At 42.6% G+C, this 27,239-nt stretch overlaps 1 protein-coding gene across 7 annotated transcripts in view; it reads left to right on the top strand.

Annotated features, from left to right (window-relative positions):
* The first annotated feature begins 2,330 nt into the window (after nucleotides 1–2,330).
* The window catches only part of zmiz2.L (zinc finger MIZ-type containing 2 L homeolog), a 44,712-nt gene continuing 19,803 nt past the window's right edge, over nucleotides 2,331–27,239 (top strand). For 2 of the 7 annotated variants that reach the window (XM_041585167.1, XM_041585168.1), the window contains exons 1-7: nucleotides 2,337–2,699; nucleotides 23,162–23,290; nucleotides 24,694–24,769; nucleotides 25,002–25,116; nucleotides 25,378–25,580; nucleotides 25,738–25,924; nucleotides 26,070–26,333. In XM_041585167.1, the coding sequence (XP_041441101.1) occupies nucleotides 23,221–23,290; nucleotides 24,694–24,769; nucleotides 25,002–25,116; nucleotides 25,378–25,580; nucleotides 25,738–25,924; nucleotides 26,070–26,333 (915 nt within the window). In that variant the 5' untranslated portion in view covers nucleotides 2,337–2,699; nucleotides 23,162–23,220. 7 annotated transcript variants of the gene reach the window in all.

Raw genomic sequence — 27,239 nt, 5'->3', positions numbered from 1 at the left:
GTAAAATATCGGTACGGGTGACACTATAGGATGATTTTCCATAAGGATTATTTCCCAGGCCCGGACTGGAAATCTATTGGTTCTGGCAGCTGTAAAATGCCATAGACAGTCGCTATTTAGTGGGCTAGTGGGGGAATGTTCGGGCCTCTGTATGCTTGGAATGCCAGGCCCCGTTTTAACTCACAATCCAGGCCTGTATTATAGTGAAGCGCAGAGACCAACACTCCAAGAGACTGACACCAGGCTCTGACTGGTAAATGCCAGAGGGGCTGCTGTAAGATTCCATAGACAGTCACTATTTATTAGGTTGGGGGGTAGGGTTGCCAGCTGGCCAGTATTTTACCAGCCTGGCCGGTAAAAATGATGCTTGACCCCAATGTTATTAATAGGGAAAAACTTGAAATATACAGGAAGGCCGGTATTTTTTTCCAAAAAAAGGTGGCAATCCTATTGGGAGTGCTGTGTGGGCCTCTGTGTACCAATTAGGGTTGCCACCTTTTCTGGAAAAAAATACTGGCCTTCCTATATATTTATCTTTTTCCCTATTAATAACATTGGAACCAACCATCATTTTACGGACCAGGCCGGTAAAATACTGGCCAGGAGGCAACCCTAGTACCAATTATGGTTGCCACCTGGCCAGTATTGTACCGGCCCGGTAAAAATGATACTTCATCATCATCATCATCATCATTTATTTATATAGCGCTGTCAAGATACGCAGTGCTCTACTGCAGTTATAGCAAACAGGGAATAAATGGTGGGTAATAAACAAGGATTACAGAATACAATAGGGTTAGAAGGACCTAGAGATTAGAGTTTACAAACTAAAAGGTTAGGATACAATTGAGACATTAGGATTATATAAACATTTTGTCATTTTTGATACAGCAATGATTAATTAAGGTACATCAAATAAGTCTCTTTAAACAGATGGGTCTTTATTAAGCGCTTGAAAGTTTGGAAAGAAGGAGAAAGTCTGACAGCTTGTGGCAGAGAGTTCCAGAGAAAAGTAGAAGCCCGAGAGAAGTCTTGTAGACGAGAATGGGCAGAAGTGATCAGAGGAGAAGTGAGGTGAAGATCAGAAGCAGAGCGTAGGTTTCGTGAAGGAGTGTATTTGGAGATTAGAGATGAAATATAGAGAGGGGTTTCATTATTAAGGGCCTTGAATGTGAGTGTAAGTAATTTGAATTTGATTCTAGAGGAGATTGGGTGAAGGGACATACATATGGGAGCAGCTGATGTTGAGTGGGGAGATGAATGAGTCTAGCGGCCGCGTTTAGAACAGATTGGAGTTGTGAAAGGCGACTTGTTGGAATACCTATGAGGAGTAGCAGTAATCAAGGCGGGAGATGATAGACTGAATCAGTGTTTTAGTTAATTCTGAACTGAGATAGGGTCATATTCGAGCAATGTTGCGCAGTTGAATACAACAAGATTTTGCAAGTGTTTGAATGTGTGGTGTAAAAGACAGATGAGAGTCTAAGATAACTCCTAAGCAGCGTGTCTGTGTGGTGGAATGAAAGGTGGTGTTGTTTACTGTGAGTGATATCTGAGGGATATGACCCCAATGTTATTAATAGGGAAAAAATTTAAACATACAGTAAGGCCAGTATTTTTTTTTCCAAAAAAGGTGGCAACCCTATTGGGAGGGCTGTGTGGGCCTCTGTGTAGCAATTAGGGTTGCCACCTGGCCAGTATTTTACAGGCCTGGCCGGTAAATATGATGGTTGACCCCAATGTTAATAATAGGGAAAAAAGATGAATATATAGGAAGGCCGGTATTTTCTTCCAGAAAAGGTGGCAACTCTAGTACCAATTAGGGTTGCCACCTGGCCAGTATTTTACCGGCCTAGCCAGTAAAAATGATACTTGACCAAAATATTATTAATAGGGAAAAAAATCGGAATATACAAGAAGGCCGGTATTTTTTTTTTGTGTGTGGGCCTCTGTGTAGTATTTAGTACCAATAATTCCAGGGCCTAGTTTGACTCTCAGTCCAGACCTGACTGACACAAATATTCAAACATACTTTAAGTGTATGATTAAGAAAGCAAGAACTAGTAAGGCAATCCCTGCCCCCAATGAAACGATAATGGATGGAGCTGAAGAAAACGATTTGCTAAAAGGTGCTGCTCCATATGTGTCTAGTGCCTGAGGGACAGAGAGGGGATTAATACACTCACAGCTCCTGGAACAGAGTCTCACCCCTCCCCCAGCGCGCACGTTCATCGCATCGGCAATGTATTGCTCTGGTCTGGCAGGTTCTGGGGTTAAGAGGCGGCGCTTGCAGAGGAGGGGGCGTGCCCAGGAGCTGTAAGAGAAGAAGGAAGCTGCTGAATATTAAAGAGAGCCCAGTATTGTGCAACCGGAGAGCGAGCGGAGAAGCTGGAAACGTGAGAAGAGAGCGAGGGCTTCAGGCTTGCAGCATGGATCTGAGGAGCTGAGAAGAGGAGAGGAGGTGTTTCCAATCTCTTAGCCCTTTATCCCTTCTTCTTTCACCGCGTCCATTGATCGCTGCACCCTCACTGCATGCAGGGCACCCATTAGCCCTATCGCTGCACCTTCCACCTCTTTCTCCTGCATGTGCTGCCCCTTTCCCTGCACCCAGCACCTCCGCTTGTATCTGAGCAGAGACTGTACAATGGGGAGCTGAGACTGTGTCCGGACAGACTGCCAGAGAATCCCTGCTGGGCAAGGTAAGTCTCTTATTGTATTGCTCCATTCAATGCTGTGCTCAGTTAGCAGATGGCTGATCTGGGAAGTCACCAGTACCCTGCCTGCTGCACATCTCTCTGTATTCCTTCCTACTCACTTACTCACTGCTGCCTACTAGCTTGCTCGGGTACATTGATGATATACTGTGCAGCCAGCAGACCAAAAAGCTCTTCTACTCATTGTTCCCAACAACCTGAGGCTGCCAGGGGATTCTGGGATTTGTAGTTCATCAACAACTGGAAGGGGTGCAGTGTGATTGTCCTTGGTATAGTCACTTGCACACTGTAGGATCTGCCATGATGCTCTGATCAGTAGTTATGCATGGAGGGGCTACTCAGTGTGGATCTATGCATTTGTATTTTCAATGGACGGAGTTGTATGGCTGGGACTGGGCCGATGGCCAGCTTTTATAATGGGGACTGTTTATGGGTGGCAATATTATGGCACGAGTTGCAATAATATTGCTTAATTCACGTGTATGTGTGTTTAACTCTTCTGAGGATAACATAGAAATGTTTGGGTAAAGCAAGGCAAAACCGACCACAATGACTGTGGAAAATGGGGCTGGTTGGGTGCTAGAGACTATTTCTGATTTACTGAGGGAGCAAGTTCAGTAGCAGTCTGGAGAGATCTAATTGTGTGCTGACAACAGGCATGATTTGTTGTGTAGGACTCTCGTTGTGTAATCCCAATGCTGACAGGCTCGGTTTAACGTTGGGCGGTCAACTGGTACTTTGGTATCAGGCTCACTAGTGCATCAGTGTTAGGTCCGGCTCACTGGAATGCCGGAGATTTGGCTCTGACGGTTGGTTTGTTTGCACTTCATGGTGCCTGGCTTTGAAATTCATGTTTTTTAGCTGAAAGTTAATAGTTCTGACAGTTGTGGTTGGGTGCGTAAGAGTCCATTGTGTCAGCAGGATGCACGGTGGCATATTTATGTATATTGTAGAGTTATACAGGTAAACTATATGTGCTGGTAAGCTAGCTCTGTCTTTATGTTGGGAGTCTGGATCAATGATAGTCTCAGTTGGATGTTGGTGCTTTTTATGTACTGATAAAATGGTGCCTGGTATATCATGTATATACATATGGTGTTCTCGGTCTGTTCTTGGTAATCTCAATGTGTCTTGACCTTATGCTGCTTTTTTGTCTGCACGGTGTAGATTGCTATGTATGCCTGGGTCATGCCTTGAGAACAGATGTGGCTTTGGTTGTATATCAAGTAAAATTTGGAGATGGATATATCGTCAACGGATCGGTAGCCAGTTAAATATTGATGAACAGCTTGTTTGCCCGCTGTAGAATCTTGTATCAAGATGTAGTTTCACAGTGGCAGTACTCGGAATTTCCATTGTGTGGCTGGGTTGATCACCTTGGTAAATTTGGGGTCTACTGGCTTAGCTCTATGTGCAAGGGCGTTTGATGGTTTATGGTAAGCATGCTGTGGGCTAATGATGACTGTGTATTGTGAAGTGTGCATTCTGATCATCAGTTGAATATTGTTGGAACTTTGTGATGCTAAGAGCTACAGGTCTGGATTATTTCTGTGTCAGAAGCAATCAATATACTGTATACTGATGGCGGAGTCATTTGGGCAATCAGGTTGGGTTGTGGAACGTTGCCAAGCTGAATTATGTCCCTTAGGGTGGTGGCACACAGGGAGACTTGCCGCCCCTGGTAGCCAAACAGACTGTCCATATCACAACATTAAGATCGCCGCAAGTAAAACCTATTACTCACTGCGATCTTATGCTATGGAATGTCTTTTTTGGGAGATTTGTTAACCTGGGGTGACATATCTCCCTGTGTGTCTTGGCCCTTAGCGTCGCCTTCTATATCCATAGGCTTAGTTGTATGTCATTTTAGGTTGGTTAATTTATGTTTCCAGAGTTATCATAGTGTGTCCATAGATATTACAGCGCTCTTATATGACTGATAAAAGGCTTTTCCTTTGGCTGAAGAATTTAGGCCCAGGTTTACATTGGCAGGCACTTTCATGGAAGTTGGGTAATCATTCTTCTGGATGATAACATTATGTCAGGCTTTTATGTTCTCATTAAGAAGCCTGGTGACACACTATATCCAAACATCTTAACTGTATTTTATGGTATTTGCTATTGTATTTATAACCAACTTAACAGTGTGTGTTAGTAGTGTTTTAAAGAAAGTTATGTATTTTACACAGGGCACATGCTCAGTACACAGGAGATCATTTGGTTATTTTTCTAACATGTACAATAAGGGTCTGTTTATCAACAGGTAGTTATGTATTTCTAATGCAGGGGTGCCCAAAAGGTAGATTGGGATCTACCAGTAGACCTTTACTGGTGATCAGTAGGTCTCAAGACACTGTCGACAAACAACTTGTCTAAATTCATTCTTTTCATTTGGATATTTAATATGTTAAGGTCACATAAGAAATAGTTGCTTGTTAAATATAGCAATATACATTTTCTCATAAATCTTAAATACATATTTAAGTAATATTTTCCATGGAACAGAATGCTAACACTCCAATGGATGTAGATCCTAATTGGAAAAAATCACTAAAAGTAGACCCCGCATTAATAAAGTATGGGCACTCCTGTTCTAATGTATGTGTAAAACACAGTTTATTAGGCTAATGGCACAAAGGGCATCCCATAGTAATTTATAGAAAGGGCGCTGACTCAAGTAGTGGTGACAGCTGAATCTTGGCTCAGAAATGCTTGCTTGAACCTTATAGTTGGCGCAGTAAAAATATCATGCATTCTGTACAGAGGGTTAAAAATGGCAGATGAGTGGTGATGTTTAGGGTGAAGACACACAGACCTACTAGTAGCAGCTACTTGTCACAGCTACAAAATGCCGGAAAATACCCTGCCATAGACAATGATGAGGATTGACTCTGCTAAAACACATGCAGCGACACATAGCAATAGATGATCAGCATTGTCTATTTTTGTAGCCATGACAAGTGGCTGCTACTGGTAGCTCTGTGGGTCTTCACCCTTAGGGTGGCAGTTATGACGACATGTGTGGGCACAGGCTAGTTTGGGTACAAGGGCATTGGTGTGTACTAATGGCACATTTGTTTAGATGTCCAGAAGTCTGATGTTCAGTTATGAATGACTGACTTTGTTTATGTTGTACTTTTGGAGTTGTGTTCACTATAGATAAGCAGATGGTTGTATTTCTGAAGCTGGCGTTGTTAAGCACTGATAACTATTCATACGGATGTTTTGAGCTAGTGCACAGACGGGCAACCAGCAGCCCTCCAATGGCCAACACCTCTTGTCAGCCTCTCATTTGGAGGCCATGGATTACTCATCATATTAGTTCTACTGTGCAATGTAGGTAGTGTGTTGTAGTGTGATACAGGGCTGTGCAGCCCACCAGCAAAGTGGGTCTCTGTTGTTGGGCCACTACATGGAAGACATTGGACAGCACACTATTAATGTATTACTGGGCGATTCATTGGGGTTTGAATTTACATATATACTAAGAACGGTTGTGCATATTTTAAGTGGTGGGGCCGCAGGCATTTGATGAGGGACCCCAGCCTGAAGGTCAGATATGGGTTGAGTGCTAATCTGCAGTCCTAAATATTCCAGTCTGAAGGGCAGTTGTGATGATGTGACTTTTGCGGTTCAGCGTAGTCGGTGGTTAGTGAGTCATGATGTAGGTAAAGCTGTGTGGAATGGGTAATAGGCCCACCTTATTCTCTAATCCTAATTGCAGATATACTGACTAGGAGCCACTACACTGAAAGTAATAGCTGAAAGTGGTGTGTGCACATGGCTTGCGAGAGATTTATAGAAACAGTAACACCAAAAAATTAAAATCTTTTAAAGTAATGAAAATATAATGTACTGTTGTGGTGCACTGGTAAAACTGATGTGTTTGCTTCAGATACTCTACAATAGTTTATATAAACAAGCTGCTTTGTAACCATGGGGGCAGCCATTTAATGCTGAAAAAGGAGAAAAAAAGCACAGGATACACAGCAGATAACAGATAAGTTCTGTAGTATACAATGGGATATTGTATGAAATGATCAACTGTGTATCCTGTGTTTGAATGGCTGCCCCCATGGCTACACCACAGCTTGTTTATATTAAATATGGTTGTGTTTCTGAAGCAAAACGCACCACTTTTAACAGTGCAGGGCAACACTACATTATAGTGTCATTCATTTAAAAGTTTTCATTTTTTGTGTTACTGTTCCTTTAATACCATGTCGACTTTAGTGGAGGGAGCTTTGTGTTTTTGGTCTGATACTATACTGATGATGGGTCTGTGTGGATCCTGCTTGGGTGGGTTTTGAATGTCCTGTGTAACTTTATGGGTCATTTGTCTCCGGTGAATGTGATATGTGTCAGTTTCCTTTTCAACCTCTAGTTATATGGCAGTCATAGGTTTAGGAGCTGCTTCCTGTGCTGATTGCATGAAGTTGTTTGGTTGTTCACTGGTTAATGGTGAGTGTGTGGACAAAGAACATGTTAATGGCTTTGTTGTAGGTGTCCTGTTACACAATTAGCTAGAGCTGTTGTGCAAGGATGCACAACATGGGGGGGGGAGGAAAGCTACTGGGAAAGATTTACTGACTTGTGATTCAATGGTACATTATACATTCTATATGTAGTCAGAAAATGACTTCCCTTTTGGTGGGTTCTGACTGATAAACTAGCCACATAACCACTGCTTCAGAACGGAGTGCATGTGAAGAACGTTGTTCATGTGCCATTGGCAATGTAGTGCATGTTTAGGCTTATCTCAGTTGAAAGTGACCCCCTCGTGCAAAGCCACTGCTTGTTTGTCCATGTGTACACATGGATAGTTTTTATTGTGCACAATAGTTGCCTAGTTAGTAGTTTTGCTTGTTGGAGCCGCTTTCTGAACACCAAGGGGGGTTATTTACTAAACCGCGATTTTTTTTTCTGGTCAAGGTTTTTTTGGGGCAAAACCTCACATTTTTAGAGGGAAAAAACTTGAATTTTTGTGAGATTTATTATACCCCTCCTGAAGCTGCAAAAAGTCAGAATCCGAAAAATCCTTCATCTCAAACCTGCCGAGGTCCTGTAGGGCACACATGCGTTTTTACCGTGTGGTCCGCGCTGACTGCTGTGTAAATACACTAGTGTAGTGTGCCGTTGCCTAAGCTTGAAACCGCGTAACATATTTACGCAGCGGTTGGCTTTTTTTGAAAAGAAACGTTTCCGTGCTGTAAAATCATGTGCGTCCGGGGCCTAGAAGTCAATGCCAGATGTCCCTTTTATCATAATCTGCGCTGGGTTTCATCTAATAAATCGGATAAATTGGGGGGTTTTGGGGGATGACCAGAAAAAATCGTGCAATTCGGGCATCAAATCTGAAACATTAGTACGATTCGGGTTTTTGCTAGATTTTATCAAGTTTTTCCCTGATTTTTTTTTGAGTTATTTTATTGATAAATAAGATAAAATTGTGGATGGGAGTTTGTTCGAGCTTGGTTTAATAAAAAATATTAAATAAATTTGTGTTGTATCAGTATCTAGGGGTGGGGGATTAGGTACACGCCTCATTTTTTTTAACACACACAACTTCTGCTTATGTGGGAGAAATTGTTCACTACATTCCTAAGGACATTGGCATGTGTGGCATTTTGTTACCTCCACTTTTTTGGAGAAAATTGCTCAACTCTCAACCAAAATGAACTGGCAAACATCTTTCCAGTTTCCTTTGCCATTGCCCTTGAGGTCGGTCCCTCCTGACAAAGTCAGCAACATATGAGCCAATGTATGGGCAGATATCCATCAGATCCTCTCTCAAAGGGTTATCATAGGCAAACCAAATGGACAGATCTTGAAGTATATACCGAGTTTTAGTATTTGGTTTACCAAATATTTTGTTTCTGTTGGCCATGCACCATGGGTACTTTTTATTCAATAGAGCTATACTGTGTTTCTTAGAAGAGGCAGTTGCTTTGTAATTAACTGAGTTTTTTGTGCATTGCTAGCATTAATAGGTCAGTTATATTCCATAGATCTGGTAACAGGCTTGGATATGAGGCTGCTGTTGTCTGATTGTTATATAATTCTGGTTTATTTGTAATGTTGATAGTCACAAGCCTATTAGTCCCATGGCATACCAGCTAATCAACCCCACTAACATTGGAGAAATGCTTGTCATTGCTTTCTCTGCCCATCATAGACTTATATGGCACCAAACACACATTTTCCGGCAGAAAAACACTGTCGGAATAAACGCTATGCAAGCTGTGAAGCCTGTTTTTATACGCAGGTAGTTTAGTGTCTCCCTGTATATGGAAATACTCTCATGTTTCCCTGCGTCACCGTCCCGTATGACTGAACCGTGCAAAAGGTTATGTAAAGATCCATTGTTGACTGGTCCTTGCACTATTCTCATTCACAAGAAATAATGTTGCTTTAGGGTAGGGCTGTATAGCCTTCAGCTGTTTCAGCAACTCCCAGAAAGTCCTCTGGAATGTGTAGTTTGAGAACAGCTGGAGGTCCTTATTTTGTGGTGCACGGAGGTGTAGAACTCTTGCTTTTCCACCCTGCATATCTCAAAGGAACACAACATTTTCAACAAAATTGAAAAGGCAAAAAATGTTTTTCTATAATGATGTCAGGAATTATGTGCAGTGGTGTTATTATCAGGTTACAGGGAGCAGTGGGATCCACCTCTGAGGAGCATGCCTGGTGTAGGGTCGAGCTACACATGGAGACCCCCAGCCTTGAAATGGGTGGATAGGAAAGCTGCAGTGCAAATTTAGCACCAGGGCTTGTAAGTCTCCAGTTACACTACTGGTTATATCATATTAGGTTTATATAATTGCACAAATGCACAAATAGTCCATAAATTCGTAGAAACACGTGTATGTAAAAATCTTTATTTTAACGGATCACATTGGTTCTAAATTTTTGCAGTCATTTCATATAGTTCTGTAAAAATGCATTTTAAGATGAAATTCTTGAATGTGACAGCTCTGCACGTAAGACAAGGGTTTCTGTTCTCCGGTAGTGATAGTGTCAGAGTGAAGGCGATTGGGTTAAACACTTTCTCAGTGTCGCAGATCTAAAGGAGGGTTGTTATGTTAATCACCTGCATCTCATACAGGCACTCGTTACCTACCCCAATAAACTGAGCTGAGCCTGAGGGGAAATATCAGTATACATGGGAACTCATCTCATTTCAGTTGGCTTAGCTTGAAATAAGTTGCTGTTGTTTGGTGTTTTATCCGGAGAGGAGGCTCGTGCCGGCTGAGGTTAAGCAAAGCAAGCTGTTGGGCATGTCTCGTCTCACAGAAATGCATGAGAATGTGAATTCATCCCTTTTAAAGAAAGGAAAGAACATTCACACATTACAGCCTTCGTTTTCCCTGTGAGAGCAGTAGAGATACAGAATGTTCTGATGGTAGAGGCTGTGACAGCAGATTCCATCACTGGACTCTGGACCTTGAGTTCAATTCCTAGTGATCGCTCGTTTGCCACTGCATTGTAACCTCAAGCAAATTATTTCATCTCCTTGTGCCTCGGGCACCAGATCCTTAGAACAGTGGTTTCCGCACTATGGGGGTGGACCCCTTAATGTGCCCCAGCCTGAAGGCCAGTTATTGAGAGATCTGGAGAGAATGCCAGTATGTGTCCTTGATGCTTGTGAAAGGTCAACTAAAAGGCCAGTTTGGTTGAGATGTAGGGTGAACACTTATTTTTTTTTTTGTCCTAGACTGTGACAGATACAGTAATATTTACATTTATCTGCAACCTTATTATGCATAAAGTGCATCCTGAAAAAATATTGAATGTCAAAAAGAGGCTTGACCCCCCCCCCCAAAAAAAAAAGGTCTGAAAATCACTGGTCTAGACTGTTCAGGGATAGGACCTATTTAGCCTGAATGTGAGGTTCTTAGGACAACTAGTTGTACTGCTTGGGATCTGTTACGCAGAACGTTCGAGACCATTGGTATTCTGGATAAGGAGTGTTTCCGTAATTTGGATCTCCATACAATAAGGGGGTTATTTATTACAGTACAAATGCCAAATACTCAAAAAATCCAAGTGTTTTTTACTGTAAAATCTGTAAAATCAAGATTTATTATTCCCAGAGGATGCAAAAAGTCTGAATTCGAAAATACACCATCTTCAATGTGTCAAGGTCCTGTAGATGTCAATGGCAGAGGTCCTATTTGCAATTTGAAGATATTATGGTCTGCGCTGGTTTTGGTGCAATAATCCAAAGAATCGTGGGTTCTAGTTTGGTCTGACTTTTTTAATTTAAAACATCAGAAAAATTCAGGTTTTGATAAATAACCCCCTAAATCTACTAAAAAAATTATTTAAACATGAATTTTAACCCAATAGGATTGTTTACCTCCAATAAGGATTAGTTATATACTAGTTGGGATCAAGTACAATGTAATATTCTGTTATAGAGGAAAATTTTTTTACAAATTTGAATTATTTGTTCTATAGAAGATGGCTTTCCCGTAATTTGGAGCTATTTTGGACAACGGGTTTCCGGATAATGGATCTCATACCCGTAATGCATTCTAAGATGCGTCGGTATCGTATTGACAAAGCCAAATTTCCAGGAGTAGAATGATTATTTATGAAGAGGTAATAGGTTGTTAAAGTGATACAAGAATACATCCAAATGCAAATTAGAATTTAAAAAAGACTGCCCCACCCCCTAGAGAACAATGGACAATTCTTTACCTTTCTTTGGTACACACTGAAGGGTTGAACTCGATGGATTTTATTTTCAATACATAATATCAATGAATTCTATATATTTTTTCAGTTCTGAATATAATTGTGTTTGACATTCATGTTTTTGTTTATTAATGTTGATCTGTGCACTCTACCAGACTGCTCAGCTAATAGCACTTAAACCCTTCATAGAAACAGCACAGCATCTGTGTTTTCCATATTCGGAGGCACGTAAACTGGTTTTGGCAGGTCTAGGAGTCCCTCTGAGACGGTGAGGAGGGGCAAGGCTGAAGGCACATGATTGCAGTCAGTGTTGCCTCTCCCAGCAGGTCCAGAAGCAGCACATCAGTCACTATTAGCAAACCTTTCTTAAAAAAAATATATATATATTCAAGAAAATATAATATTGTGCAACTCTGTTAGAAGGCGGCTGCTAACATGAGCATCAGATGCAACAATGATGGTTAAGACCTTCCCAAACAATTGATTCTTAATTTCCAGAACTGTTAAAAAAAGATAAATATGCACAATAGTCACAGATCTACTCATTTCAGTCTTCAGACAAATTAATGGCACCGTGTTAAAGAGAACCTGTTGGGTGAAAATATTTACCCAACCAAAGGAGCTGGCTAATAGAGCCTGCACTGTGGTTAGGGATAACTAGTTTTTTTTAATTGCCCCTGCCAGCACTAGGACACTCACACGAGGAGGGAGCTCCCTGTGCGAGTGGCCCTGTTGTGCCCTGCCTGTGATGTCACGCAAATGTGCATAATGAGCAAGTTGCCGCATTTGCTCATTATGCGTGTGCCTCAACATGACCGATCGAACCAGGAGCTCCCTCCTGGTGATGGTGTCCTAGCTCTGGCAGGGAGCAATTAAAAAAATAATAATTATGTTACCCTGAACCAGAGGGCTCTATTAGCCCACACCTTTGGTTGGGGAAATATTTTCGCCCCGCAGGTGCCCTTTAAGTCCAAATGGACACATACAAAGTATGGACACCTTTCTAATGTTCCAATAGACTCAACGATCATAATTGCAGGTGAAGAGGTGCTTATTCTCATTCTTACTTCCTCATCTGTCGACACACTTGCCCGATCAACAATTCAACCAACAGTCACGGTGCTAGGATATTGTCCGCCCAGCATGCACTTACCAAAAAAAGACGATGTTGGTATGATCCATTCACATGTTCTCTCTTCAAGAAGGTTTAGATACTATTAAGGTCACTGACTCCACTGCTTCGGTGTCGTTGGCTTTATATTTGCAGAGCACAGACTTCTGTGCTTGAATAATTGCTGAGTACAACATATCCTAGCAGCCAAGAACTTGTGACTTTTTTGGAAAGTTCATTGAATCACACCACAGTGTGAATTGTTTGTGCATCGTTAGAGACCTGGTTACAACTGGTTTCAGGCTGTAAGATATACAATGTAGAGTCCAGCACTGGGCTGGGTACTTGCGTAATACCCACAAAGTGTTCAGGTTTCAGGCAAAAATTCCTTGGCTTTGCGGGCAGTCCGCGGGTAACCTGATTTGGTATCCAGCAAAGGTGCTTCCCACCAGGATTTGCTGTGATATGATAGAAGTGAAAAGTGCATGATTCCCCCAATCTGGAATATCTGCAAGGAAAGACTTAAGTTTTCTTCTGTATCATTATCCATAAAGTGGCGCGGTTGCTTTTAGGGATGCACCAAATCCTATATTTTGGATTCGGCCAAAACCCCGAATCCATCTTGGAAGATTCAGCCGAATACCGAATCCTAAATTGCATATGCGAATTAGGGGCGGGAAAGGAAAAAGTGGAAAAAATTTGTTTACTTCGTTGTTTTGTAACAAAAAAAAAATCCCGCCCTCCCCACAATTTGCATTTGCAAATTAGGATTTGGATTCGGTTTGGCCAGGCACAGGGATTCGGCCGAATCCGAACCCTGCTGAAAAAGGCAGAATCTTGGCCGAACCCCAAACCGAATCCTGGATTCGGTGCATCCCTAGTTGCTTTCTATAAGATCTCTTTATGTCTTCAAAATGTCAACGGTTTCAGGCGATAATCACTCCTGTGGGCCCTAAGCCAATGATTCTGATTGATAGTAATCACAATTACAGGCAGTTTCATTGCTCTTTATAATGATCAGGGCGACCCCTGTGCATCACAAGTATAGCCATTAGAATAGAAACTTCAGCTTTCAACATTGCTATGCTTCAGTAAACCTATACTTATGGGAGTGCATGGGGGGATATATTTAATATAGCCCATTTAAATATTTAATAGCTACAGTACATGACTTGTTCAGTTTTAAAGAGTTTCTAAGGATTACGATGCAAATGTGTGTCATTCTTGAGTGACATGTTGTTATGAATAGTGAAAGTGATTCGAGTGACACAACATGTCTGTGTGTAGTAGAGTACAGGCTGTGGTGGTTCGGATGTGTGTGCGGGCTCTGCATTTACTCTGTAACACCGCTGTTTGTAGTGGTTTAGCAGTGTAATGGTGAGCGCTGCAGTGATTCTATGGCGTAGACATAGGTAGAACATATATTAGATTTCATACTATGGCCTTAGGTTAGGTTGCAGTTTGATAAATCACCTGATGTGCCGACAGGGTCCAGGTTATTACCATTCAGGTCAATTGAGTAACAATTGTAAGTTGTTTGCTGCCCTCCCACCAAGCTGGAAATTGCTCAGGGACAACACAGTAAAGCTCCCCATAGACGCGGCGATTCTTCTTGCCGAACGACCGATTTTAGCGAAGTCCGACCAATCCTTCGAAATTATCGCGCAATTAGTGGGATTCGAACGATCGTACATCTTATGATTTTTCGGCCGACATATGGTAGGAAATTGATCTGCCAGGTCAAAAAATCTTTGTCGGTCCCATTGCAATCTATCTATGTTTGCAGGGCCAAGCAGGCAGCTCCCCTTTGTTTTCCTGGCAAATTGGTCTTTTTAGTTGATGGTCAATTCGTACGATCGTTCCGAGAAAATCATGGTCTCACGATAAGGATCGGATCTTTTAAAAATCTCAACATCTATTGCCAGTTTAAGGGGTTATTTATTAAAGTCTGAATGGCAAAAACGTTTTTTTTTTGCTATAAAACCTGAATTTTTTTTTAAAAAAACGCAAATTTTTCGAGATTTATTATACCCTGTGGATGGAAAAAGTCAGAGACCGAACCCAACATCTCAGACCTGCTAAGGTTGTATATAAGTCAATGGGAGAGGCCCCTCTCCTATTTGGAAGTTTCTGTGGTCTGTGCTGGAATTAGCCCGAAAATCCTACTATTTCGGACTTTGCAAAAAATCTGAAAAAATCTGAAAAATTCTGGCTTTTTGGGAAAAAGCCAGAAAAATTATATGATTCGGGAAAAATCCAGAAAAAAATGTATGATTCAGGAAAAAGCCCCTGAATTAGTATGATTCGGGTTTTTGCTCTATTTTATTGAATTTGTCCCCGATCCAATTAAATCATGCGTTTTTGTTTTTTTTTTTTTATAATAAATAAGCTCCAATCGTGGATTCTAGTTTTGGTCTGACTTTTTTTATTTTAATACTCAGAAAAATTAGTTTTTTGATAAATAATGCCCTGAGTGTTCTCCAGTATTTTTGGGGTGCCACTATTTTGATTATTGTTCCCCAGGCTGATGTTCCTTCGAAGAAAAAAAGCGCAGTCCTGGGAAAAAGGTATGGCTTATGTTACACCAGGCTGTTTTTTCTGGGTATAAAGGCATGTGGAGAAAAAAGCTGGGCTGCTCCCATCAGCTCCGTGATATAAGTGCACTGCATTGGCCTGTGTGCCCATACGGAATTCATTTTGGTGTGAAAATACATACTTTCCCGTTTCCACCCTGAAATGTGCTCTGGGTATGTGAACAGAGGCCAATGCTGTGCCTGTCAGTGCACTTATACTACAGAGTGGATGGGAGCAGATTTCTCACTGTCTGATGTGGCATTAGCCTAAAGCAATGCACTTCTGTGCCACCATCTTGCTTACCTTACCGGGTGTCCCAAATACCACATATTGCCAGTCTGGGCCTGGGTGTCCTACATGTTGTAAATTGTGCTTTATTTAACTGTATTTGTCTTCCACTGTGCTACAGAAGTCTCTGCCTGGTTGCTAGGATGTCAGACCCTAGAAACCAGAGTTTAAATTTCAGTCTGGAGGGCTAAATAATTCAAACCTACAAAGTCAACGTTAACGCATGCTTTAAATATACTAGGAGAAATTTTATGAAGAGGACGTTTAACAGATAACTTTAAAACCAATGAATAATTGTAACTGATGCATATTGGAAGGGTATTTTCATACCTTAGGTCTACTAGAAATTAATGTAAGCATTAAATACACCCTATAGGTTGGTTTTGCTTCCAATAAGGATTAATTATATCTTAGTTTGGATCAAGTACAAGGTACTGTTTTATTATTACATAGAAAAAGGAAATCATTTCTAAAAATTTAGATTATTTGAATAAAATAGAGCCGACGGGAGACGCCAATTGTTTACTTCTGAGCTTTCTGGATAATGCGTTTACGGATAACGGATCCTATACCTGTATATGTTTTATTATACCTCCCTATTTTATCTGTATGTATAGGATGCCTGGCCAGCTTGGAGGTGCTAGAGTCGTTTAGCATTAAGTGATTGTGGGGCCACAAGAATTGTAGAAAGAGTACTGGTAGTTTGAGGTTTAAAGAGGAAAAGGAAACCACATTTCATTTGGGGAGGGGGGGGGGGTATAGGAGGAGCTGCATATAAGTCAAACAAATCCTACACAAATGTGGCACACACTACTGTTATATAAAAGCATGTGCCCAATAGATAGAGCCAAGCAGGCATGAGAATGGATGTAGAAGCAGCCTTGACAGGTTTCCATGTTATAGAGCTCCTTGCTGTCAGTTATGGTAATATATTGTGCTTAGATCAGACTTCATACTCGTCTTGTATTGCTCCCCTCTGACTCTTTAAATTAAACTGGTGTAGCATCATACTGCCTGGGTCAGAATGGCTGTTAAATGAACACTCCGCCGGGAATATCCACTAACCAGCCGCAGCACAGATTTCATGCTTAAAGGGATAGTTCTGCTATAATGTATACAGGTCTTCATTCACCAGCCATTTAGGAGCTCATTTATCAATCCTACTAACAGTAGCAGGTAAATCACGTGTAGTTTTCATTGCCGTGCACTCAAGGTTTTTTTGTCAGGTTTAACCCCGCCCTTGTTGTGCCCAGTGTAACGACCAGCGAGTATATTACAATGGTGAAGAATGAGATACAAAGTGCAGTTACAGAAGCAAAGCCCTGCTGTGCACACGTTACTCGACTCCTGCGTTAAGGCCCTGGGCAGTAGCACTTTGCACCCACACAGAGTAGCTTGTGCCTGCAGAATAGACAGAAACACAAGGAGTGTCCAAGATCACCCACGGAATGCCCATATAGACACCCATGCATTGTGCACACAGCCTTTACTGAGTCGCAGGCAGAGAGCATACATTGATGCATGTGATAGGCAGAAATGTGTGCATTATATGCGTTTTCAAACCTGCCTGATATTGAGTGGACAGCTGGCCTCATACCCAAGACATATACAGGACTCCTGGTGGGACGGCATAGGCTTCTATTATAATCCAGTCATTGACTCTGGGGCAAAATGATCAGATCACCCTGTTTTGGGCCACCGACTGGGCGGCCAAATCATGCAATTATTGGAGACATTATTAAATGAGTGGCTTGCTTTACCTTCACTCTGTTATTAAATATTTAGCAGCTCATGTAGTCACTGGCCCATCTCTTGTTTATTTGTATGTATTTGCATTAGTGGGAAACGCCATACTGCTTACTCAGATGCAGTCAGATAAAAATAGGAGAAGGAAAGTCTGTTTGCACTTGGGGGTGGCAAATGTTAGGCACACCCAAGTGATTATATTGACTTACATGAAACCCGGGGCAGGTGCCTCTATCAGCAGAAAACTGCACCATCCTGGGGTTATACCAATGAGCACCACATAGAGATCTTCTAACTAAAAAGTCGGCTATTTGGTTCTATTGCACATGCATTTCGCCCGGGAAATTTTAAGAAAGAAGAAGCCGGAAGAGGATCGCTCTGTGGTAGAAAAAACACAGGCTGGTGCAGTTTTCTGCCGATAGGAGCACTGGCCTGGGGTTTCAGGTAAGTCAATACAATCACTTGGGGTGCCTAACATTTGGCAACCCCAAGTGCAAACAGACTTTCCTTCTCTTTTAAGGCCCCCCCCCATACATGGGCAGATATAAACTTCAGATTTAGTTGGCAGCTTATTGGGCAGTGTATGGGGCCCTCACATGGGTTTTCGATATCTGGCTTAAAGTCGACCAGATGCTGATCCGGCAGGTTTAAAAATCTCGCGGATCGAGGACTGCATCGGTTGATAGGGGTGCCACCTTTTTGGAAAAAAATACCAGCTTTCCTATACTTTTCTGTTTTTTCCCTATTAATGACATTGGCATCAAGCACAATTTTTACCGGTAAAATACTGGCCATATGGCAATCCTAGTTGTTGATGCAGTCCTCAAATCCGACCGCCTTTATCCTCCTCGTTGTGATCTGATTGCTGGGCCCTAGGCCCACGATCGAATCAGCCCAACATCGCCCATCTCAAGGCGGGCATATCAGGGAGAGATCTGCTCATTTGGGACCATGGCAGCTTTAGACTCTTATGAAATAGTGCCCCCACTGGCTAAATTATTCACTGTTTTTCAATATAATTTGTTCCAGTGGTGTAAAGCTCATTGGCTGCATAGGGGTGCAGAGGAATGTATGGATTTACTTGTGCAGTTGACCATCATGGGTGTATGGAATCAGTCAGAGGTATTATTGCTCTAACTGCTAGTATTTAGTATTCTGTTGCGGATAGTGTTCCCAATTACTGACTGAATGGCAGAGAATGAATTGTAGATTGCAATTACACAGTCTTTTTCTGGAGATGGTCCTAAATATGTGATCCAGAAAGCAGCCATAGTGTGGACAGGACCAAGTGCCTCTTGGTATGACTGTATCACATGACTGGGCAAGTTGCATGGGGGTGACTCACCGTGTGTCACACAGGGACTGGGGGTGGAGTGACATTTAGCCCCAGGCATTACACGGCAGGTTGGACAAGGGGCAGTTAGTTGCAATAATTGGGAGGGCTTGTCTTTTGTCTCCTTATCTAAGATCAGATTTAGGCATTGGGTGGAGACTGACACAGAGGCGGCAGGGAATAGATGTGTGAGAGGCAGAAATTGGACAAGGTGAGTGGAGGAAAGAGGTGAGGGGAACGCGAGTGAAATCAGGGATGACCAATGTGCAGATATTTATGATTGGGTGCTGGGAGGTGTAGTTCAGTAGAATCTGGATAGCATTACAGTTTCTGTTGCTGGGTTTATTGTGATTTTCAGAGTGTAAAACAAAAGGAGGCAGCAGGTAATGGAGGAGAACAGCGTGGCTGGTGGTGGTTCGTGTTGGAAGTTGTAGACGTGTGGCATAGTGTGTGGTGTAGTTAGGGTTAGCCGGTAAAAATGATTCTTGGTGCCTATGTTATTAATAGGAAAAAATGGCAAAAATATAGAAAGGCCGATATTTTTTTCTAGAAAAGGTGGCATGTGTGGCATAGTGTGTGGTATAGTAGTGTGTGGCAGTGGCACCGCTGCTTGCCCACTGTGCTCTGTATGGACTCATCGGCTCTTTTGGTTGCTAAAGGTATATACAGTATATATACATTCACAAACTGTTCTTTTGGCTAGAATGCAACAAAACAACATTCTGGGGAGTTCACATGTTTATGGATCACATGGGCATTGATGCTGTGATGCCATGTGGTTGTGGGCACTGCTGTGAAGAGCAGGGTATCACTGGAGAGCACATGAGAGAAGACCCTTGCTTTTCCTTCTGGAAGAGGCAGGGGAAGGCTTGCATTCCTGTATGAGTTTAGAAAGTGCAAGAAGTGTGTTTGGGTTGATATTGGCTAAGAGACTGTATGGTGCTGGGGGAGGGTGTGTGCAATGTATAGAGAAGAGAGGAGGAGGAGGCTGCAGGGTGTGGGGTAGAAAGAAGGGGCTGTAGTGTGTGGTGCAGGGGGGAAGGGCCTTGGCTATATGGAGCAGAGAGGAAGGGGTTTCAGTGTATAGTGCAAGGAGGAGGGATATGGGCTGCATGGGATGAGGGGAATCATGCAGTGTGTGTGTTTAATAGCATGCCAGGTGCTAACGGGCAGTATGCGGGCACAGCACACTCTGGGTACATCACTAAGCTGTGGCATTGGAGGGCATATTAAAGGAGCTCTTGGGTGCTGCTTTCTTCCATCATAGGATTCTCTGTATTTACTGCCGGCCATAGAACCCTTACTTGTTACAATCCCTATGCAAATTAGGCTAATTGTGCCACTGTTACCAACTTGACACACTTATTAGTAAACAGAACACAGTGGCATGGTAATGAGCCCCTCACAGTGCCGGGGGCACATGCAGAAAGGGTTACTGTGTAGAAAAGGGGAAACCCTGGTGACCAAGTCATTGTACCTCACTGTGTCACAGGTCTAATTATTTTTCACTGGGGCCGATATACACAGATTTTGTATCCTGGATCACATTTTTGAAATGATTCAATGCAAACACTGTACCTTGTGATTAAATCAATGTGAATGATGGGGATTTGCTGGTGAATCACAGGACCCATCATCAAGTGGCCCATCATTCTGAACGTGCGTCATTGCTCCGATGTGCCTGGGTAATTTGGTTAGTGCGCAGTGTAAGGATACAGCTGGTGCCGTGGGGTTGCTGGGCTGCCTCTGGGGTGTGCTTGGTGCGCAGGGTCAGGATTTCAGTTTGGGAAGGTTATTCATTTCATACAGAGAAGACGGGGGGCCCTGTGCAGCCATGTGTAGATCATGTGGGTTGAGGAGCTGCCGGGTGCAGGAGGGAAGTCTGTATGTATTGCAAATCAGGTGGGTGCACCATGTACTATGTAAAGGGCACGCGAGTAATGAGAGTAATGCAAAGAGATTTCCCTTATGCAGTTGTAGAAGATGATATTCTGTGTGGCAGGGGGAATTAAGCTGGCCATAGACGCAAAGATCCGATCGTACGAATCAACGTACGATCAGACTTTCCCATCTCCCGACCCTCCACTAACCATTCAGATCAAAGTCTTTACCATTCCGATCAAATAAGAACAGATCACCCAATGTTCTGCCCCTGACAGCAATCGTACGATACTTATGTCTGACAACAGTGGAATGGATAACTTTATTATTATTAATAGTAATAAATATATATAGTGAATAAAGTACCCCCTCTTGTAAAATATAAGGATATTATAAGTTACCGAGGAGTTTCATGACCATATAAAAACACGAGGCCGAAGGCCGAGTGTTTTTATACAGGTCATGGAACTCCGAGGTTACTTCTAATATCCTCATATTTTACAACTGGGGGTACTTTATTTATTATAATACACAAATTTTAGTGAGTGATGTGACAGAAATGACATCAGAACTCACCGTTTATAACTGATGACATCAGAACTCACCGTTTATAAGGATATAATTTACAAGATATTCATAGCTTTTGTGTATTATATATATATAATACACAAAAGCCATGAATATCTTGTAAATTATATCCTTATAAACGGTGAGTTCTGATGTCATCAGTTATAAACGGTGAGTTCTGATGTCATGTCTGTCACATGACTCACTGAAACTTGTGTATTATAATAAATAAAGTACCCCCTGTTGCAAAATATGAGGATATTAGAAGTTACCTCGGAGTTCCATGACCTGTATAAAAACACTCGCCTTTGGCCTCGTGTTTTTTTTATGGTCATGAAACTCCTCGGTTACTTATAATATCCTTATATTTTACAAAAGGGCGTACTTTATTCACTATAAGCGGCACTCACAGAGTTTTGAGTCAAAAATGAATAAATATTTATTTAAACTCAACGTTTCGATCTCCCACGGGGATCTTCGTCAGGAGTATACTGTCTCCCCACTGGGATCTTTGTGAGGAGTATACAGTCTGTATACTCCTGACGAAGATCCCTATGGGGGATCGAAACGTTGAGTTTAAATAAATATTTCTTCATTTTTGACTCAAAACCCTGTGAGTGCCACTTATCTGTATATACATATTTATCATTTTTTCGCAGGCACCCAGGTACGTACCTGAGTAAACGGTGTGCACCTTTTGGACTGTGTATATATACAGTATATTTATTTATAAAGTGCCAATCTGTTGCGCAGCACTGTGCAATAAATAGGTTAGAGGGCTACTACGTTTGTGCCAAAGAATATAGTGGGCAGATATATTTAAAGGGCCCCACCGTAAACTACCCTAAAACATCAGTTTTTTATGAAATTCAGACGGGACTCCCAACTAGACCCTATATACTACTATGGCCCCCAGTCGGCAAAGGGTCTTACGTGCAGTTATGAGATGAGATACCATATAGAAAGGCGTGCAGTCAGGAGATTAGATGCTATATAGCAAGGAGTGCAGTCAGGAGATGAGATGCTATATAGAAGGGATGCAGTGAGGAGATGAGATGCCATAAAGCAAGGATTGCAGTCAGGAGATTAGATGCTTAATATCAAGGTGTGCAGTGAGGAGATGAAATGCTACACAGCAAGGAGTGCAGTCAGGAGATTAGATGCTATATAGCAAGGAGTGCAGTCAGGAGATGAGATGCTTGATCTCAAGGTGTGCAGTGAGGAGATGAGATGCTACACAGCAAGGAGTGCAGTCAGGAGATTAGATGCTATATTTCAAGAATTGTAGTCAGAAGATGAAATGCTATATTGCAAGGAGTACAGTCAGGCGATAAGATGCTAAATATCAAGGAGTGCAGTCTGGAGATGAGATTCTGTATTGCAAGAAGTGCAGTCCGGAAATTAGATGCTATATAGAAGGATCCCAGGCAGGAAATGAGATGCCAAATAGCTAGTGCAGTCCACTATGTTTGTGCCAAAGAAGATACTGGACAGATATATTTAGAGGGCCTCACAGTAAACTCTTTATAGAGCCCCTTTCCCTAAAACATTGCCAGCCGTTTATATGAAATTCCGACGGGACTCCCAACTAGACCCTCTATACTACTATGGTCCCCAGTCGGCAAAGGGTCTTACGTGCAGTTAGGAGATGAGATATCATATAGCAAGGAGTGCAGTCAGGAGATGAGATGCTATATAGCAAGGTGTGCAGGCAGGAGATGAGATGGTATATAGAAGGAGTGCAGACAGGAGGCATGTTGCTACTTAATGGGCGTTTTATGGCTGTTTCTCATTAAATAATGGTATAAGAAGTAATATAGAATAGGGAAGGTGGATTCTGTAAGGGATAAGAGCTATATTTGGAATGCAGGGAGTGGGGTAGTGCTGTGTAGTGCATGGTGTTGTTGCTGTGTGCTGGAGTGAGACCTGTGCAGTACAGAGGGGAGCTGTGATGTGAGGGAGGGGGCTATGCATTCTTGTTTGTTTGGGTTGGACAGACTGATCCTGTTGAGCAAGAACAAGACAGAACCCGATGTTCCAGGGACATGTTGGGAGAGAGAGAGGTGGAGGGAGCAGCATGATGAGGAGCAGAGGATTTGTCTATTAATGCCAGCCCTACTCACTGCGCCATGCTCATTAACCCTACTCAGTAAACTCATTCTTTCTTCCAGGAATTATATGCCTGCCCTTGCGTCCTTTTGTGTCTGTGTACTATTGACTTTTCTGTGTCTCCCCTTGCAATTTTAGCTATTTATTACTTTGGATCGCTACAAGCACAGACATAACCAACTCAAGGCCATAGAGTTATGCAAACTGCAACTCCCAGCATCTTTGGCCAACATGCACAGTGGCGGATTCTGGGAATTGTAGCTGGAGGTACGCCAATTAGACCTTCTCACGTGGCCTATTGAAATCGGGTAATTAATGAATGCCTGTTTCTGTTCTGTAGCTAACTTGTGGCAGCTTCTGACCAAAGCCACCGTTTATTCCTGGTTCCCCTTAAACATGCCACTCTGACGCCATTTATTATCTTGAGTTCTGCCATTACATACAATAGACTAGGATAGAAGTAGAGATTGTTCAGCCCCTCCCACACTTTCCTCACATATTTTCCCCACATTTGCCCTTTTCTCGATACCTGCCCCCCTTTCTTCTGCCCCCTCACAAAGACGTTTTCCCCTTCCCCTGCTGCACTTGTTCACTTCTGTCTCCCATTTACTGCTCTGCCTTTTCCGTTCCTGCCGCTGTTCGTTTCCTTCCTGTCCCCCAATGACGAGTCCCTTTGCTGCGCCTGGCTTCCTGCGCACACCCTATCCTACCCCCTGCTAGTGTGCTGCTCATTGGTTCTCCTCTACATACCCCGGTGACCCTTGCCTTCTGGGCAGCAGCAGCTGACTCCACCTGTCATGTATATGTAGACTGTGGTATATATATATATATATATATATATATATATATATATATATATATATATATATATATATATATATATATATATATATATATATATATATATATATTTGTGTGTGTGTGTGCTTATAGCCTCCATTTTATGACGTGACTTTATGCTGCTGCTCAAGCCAAGTTTGTGGACGTCATGTGTTGATTTTGAGATACAGTTTCTGCGGTGGCTGGGGGTGAAATTCCCTGCTCCCTTGGGGAGTTTTTCTGTGTACAAATGCCCAGGAATGGGCAGTATCAGTGAAGAATTTGTTTAACCGTGTACTTTGGAGCATGAGAGAGGGCGGTCGCTGTTTGTGTGTGTGGGGGCTGTTCATTGGTGCCTTCCCTGCTGGGCAGTTACAGTGTCTCCTGACAGACACAGGGTTAATCATGGGGTGTCTAACTAGTGCCAGATGCGGGCAACTTGCCAACTTCCACGTCCTGTGTACAGAATGTGTGGTCATGTGACAAGAGGAAGGGAGAGGGGCAGATGAGCAAAGTGTTAACCCCTGACGTGCACTGAAAGCTGTAAAATAGAGCACGGCTGTCGAACCTGAGGTGAACCAGCAGATGAACTACAACTTCCATCATCCGTAGCCAGCGTGGGTATGGTTTTAGTTTAGCCACGCACCTCATGCGGGCTATGTCATTGGCGGGTACAAATAGGCGTTCAGTAAGATGGCAGCGGTGTGCTGCTGACCCTGTATAGGATACTGCTGGGTGGGGAGTGGAGGGATGTGTGCGAGAGCTGTGGCGTCACATAATTGCTAGGGAGGGTACTGAGCAGCTCTGATGTAGGGAATGGTGAGGTGATACTGTATATCATTGTTCCTCAGCCCCTCACAAAGAGAGTTGCCTGCAAATGAACTCCATGAACCCCATGAAACCATCGCACCCCAGCACAGGGCACAGGTGAGACACCTCTATACCCCCTATTTCTGTGACACCCCTGCCTGCCGTTCCTGCATGCACACTTGCATTTTCCCTCTGTACATACATGCTGACTTCTGTCTGTCTACCTACATCTGCTCTTTTGCATGTACGCACACACCACACGCACACGCCACACTCACACACACACACACACACACTGTACTTGCTACCATTTCTAAGCGCGCAACTATATTCCTCCTCTGTCTGACAGTGATGGTTCATTTCCATACGAGTCTGTTTCCTGGCAACCAAACACCAATCAGGCGGCAGGATCCCTCTCCGTGGTAACCACCGTCTGGGGTCTGAGCAACACATCGCAGAGCCAGGTAATTTGATGTCATTGGGGGAGGTGCCTGTTGAACTGCTCAGCCTTAACCTTTCGCCTGCCAGTGTCTTACAGAGCACTGATGCATTAAAACCTTACAGCGGACCTGTAATATATTATATTGTCCCCACCTGCATTGCACTTGTCGTTTACTTGTCCTCTAACAAACATACTGCACACACATATAGATTATATACACCTTAGCCTGACCACTACAAAGAACCTACTAAATTTGTTTTCTTTAATTCTTCCTTTTCCTCAGGTCTTTGGTAATCCCATGGTGCCCAGCGGTGGCCCCAGTGGGGGCGGAGTTATGCCAGGTCTAACAAGCAATGCTGGGGGGATGGGGAGCCCTCAGTATATGGGCCAGCAGACGTTCCCTGAAGGTGGAGCAGGAAAGAGTTACCTACAGCAAAACGTATATGGGCGAGGCGGATACCCTGGGGGCAATGCATATGCCAATAGGTATTGTAACTTGCTGTTTAGGTGGGTGAGGGGTGGCAGCAGGGCAGGTTGATTTATATTTCCATTCATAAATATTTTTGTCTGCGTTTGTGTATAAAACGTGTGTATATTTGTGTCTCTAGTATGTCATTGGTTGTGTGCGCTTCTCTTTCTGCAGTTACCCCGGGGGCCCCACATCTGCAGGTGGCATGGGGATGCCACAACATACTGGTCGTGGCCCAGCAGATTTCACACAGGCGGCAGCTGCAGCAGCAGTAGCAGCGGCCACAGCAACTGCCACGGCAACAGCAACTGTGGCTGCCCTACAGGAGAAACAGAGCCAGGAGTTAAACCCATATGGAGCGGTGAGTAGGAGTATCCTACTTTCTTGTTTGTGTCGTCTTTTTTCGCTTTTCCTTCCCTCACACCTGCCACCTGCTATTCCCATGTGCTAAACCCCCCTCAGGGTTGTTGCTGCCTTTGTTCACTTCTCTTCTTTCTTTTCTGCAGGTGGGGCCTTCTCACAATTTTGGAGGTCAGTTCATGCCACATTCTGGGCCCCGGGGACCATCTATGCAAGGTGGAATGGCATCTGGAGGTCTAGGGTCAGTGATGGGTAACACTGGCATGTCCCAAATGGGTATGGGCTCTGCAAGAGCCCCTGGCATGAACCCTGTATATACCGGGCAACGAATACCACCCCATGGCTACCCTGGCCAGCTCCAGAGCCAGCAGATACCCAGGCAAGCAGTAAAGAGGACGTACTCCAATGATGTAAGTCTGACCAAGGGCAAAACCTGCTATATATTTACCCTGTGTATACTTTGCAGCTTTGTGGACTGGTAGCTTTGCTATTTAAACTTGTGTATAAGAATGTAGTCCAAATACAATTAACATATTGAATCCCTATGGGTGACTAGATACTATAAGGATCTGGGGTGTCCAATAAACTTTTTCAAACAACACCAAAATACATTAAGGACTTAAACCCACAGACGCTTGGAAATAATCATACATATTTATTGTTAAAGAAAAAGTAATATTTATTAATCGATTATACCTTTAGTCATGATTAAAAACACCCTAATTTATACAAATAAAGACAATGCAGTTTAGATCAAGGGGCCCTTTGTATAAATATAATCCCATAGTAAATTGCACACTCCCATGTAGTAATAAAGGCGGTTTTATTACTACATGGGAGTGCTGCAATTTACTCTGGATCTCGTCTAAAAGATGTGAAGGTGAACACATTGCCTGACTTGCAGCCCTGAAAAGTAAGCTCCTATCTGTATGACTGTCTGTATGATATATATAATCCCATTCAGATATAAGTCCCTATATATCAGGTATATATATATATATATACTATATAACTATAGTCCATATTTAGTTATAAGATGCCAGCACTCGCAAAAAAAACAAATAATGGTCTTACAGGTCTTACAAACTTTTTTTTTTATTGTTTTAAGTTCTGAGAAAGGCCTTAGGGAGGCCGAAACGTGAGTCTGTAGCTTTTATTAACAATAAAAAAAAGTTTGTAAGACCTGAGATTGCATACTCTGTTCGAAGTTTATATATATATATATATATATATATATATATATATATATATATATATATATATATATATATATATATATATATATATATATATATATATATATATATATATATATA

This window comes from Xenopus laevis, chromosome 3L (genome assembly GCF_017654675.1).
Source record: "Xenopus laevis strain J_2021 chromosome 3L, Xenopus_laevis_v10.1, whole genome shotgun sequence".
Taxonomy (NCBI): Eukaryota; Metazoa; Chordata; class Amphibia; order Anura; family Pipidae; genus Xenopus; species Xenopus laevis.
Note: the sequence above shows the minus strand (reverse complement) of the source record. Positions and strands in the feature narration are given on the sequence as shown.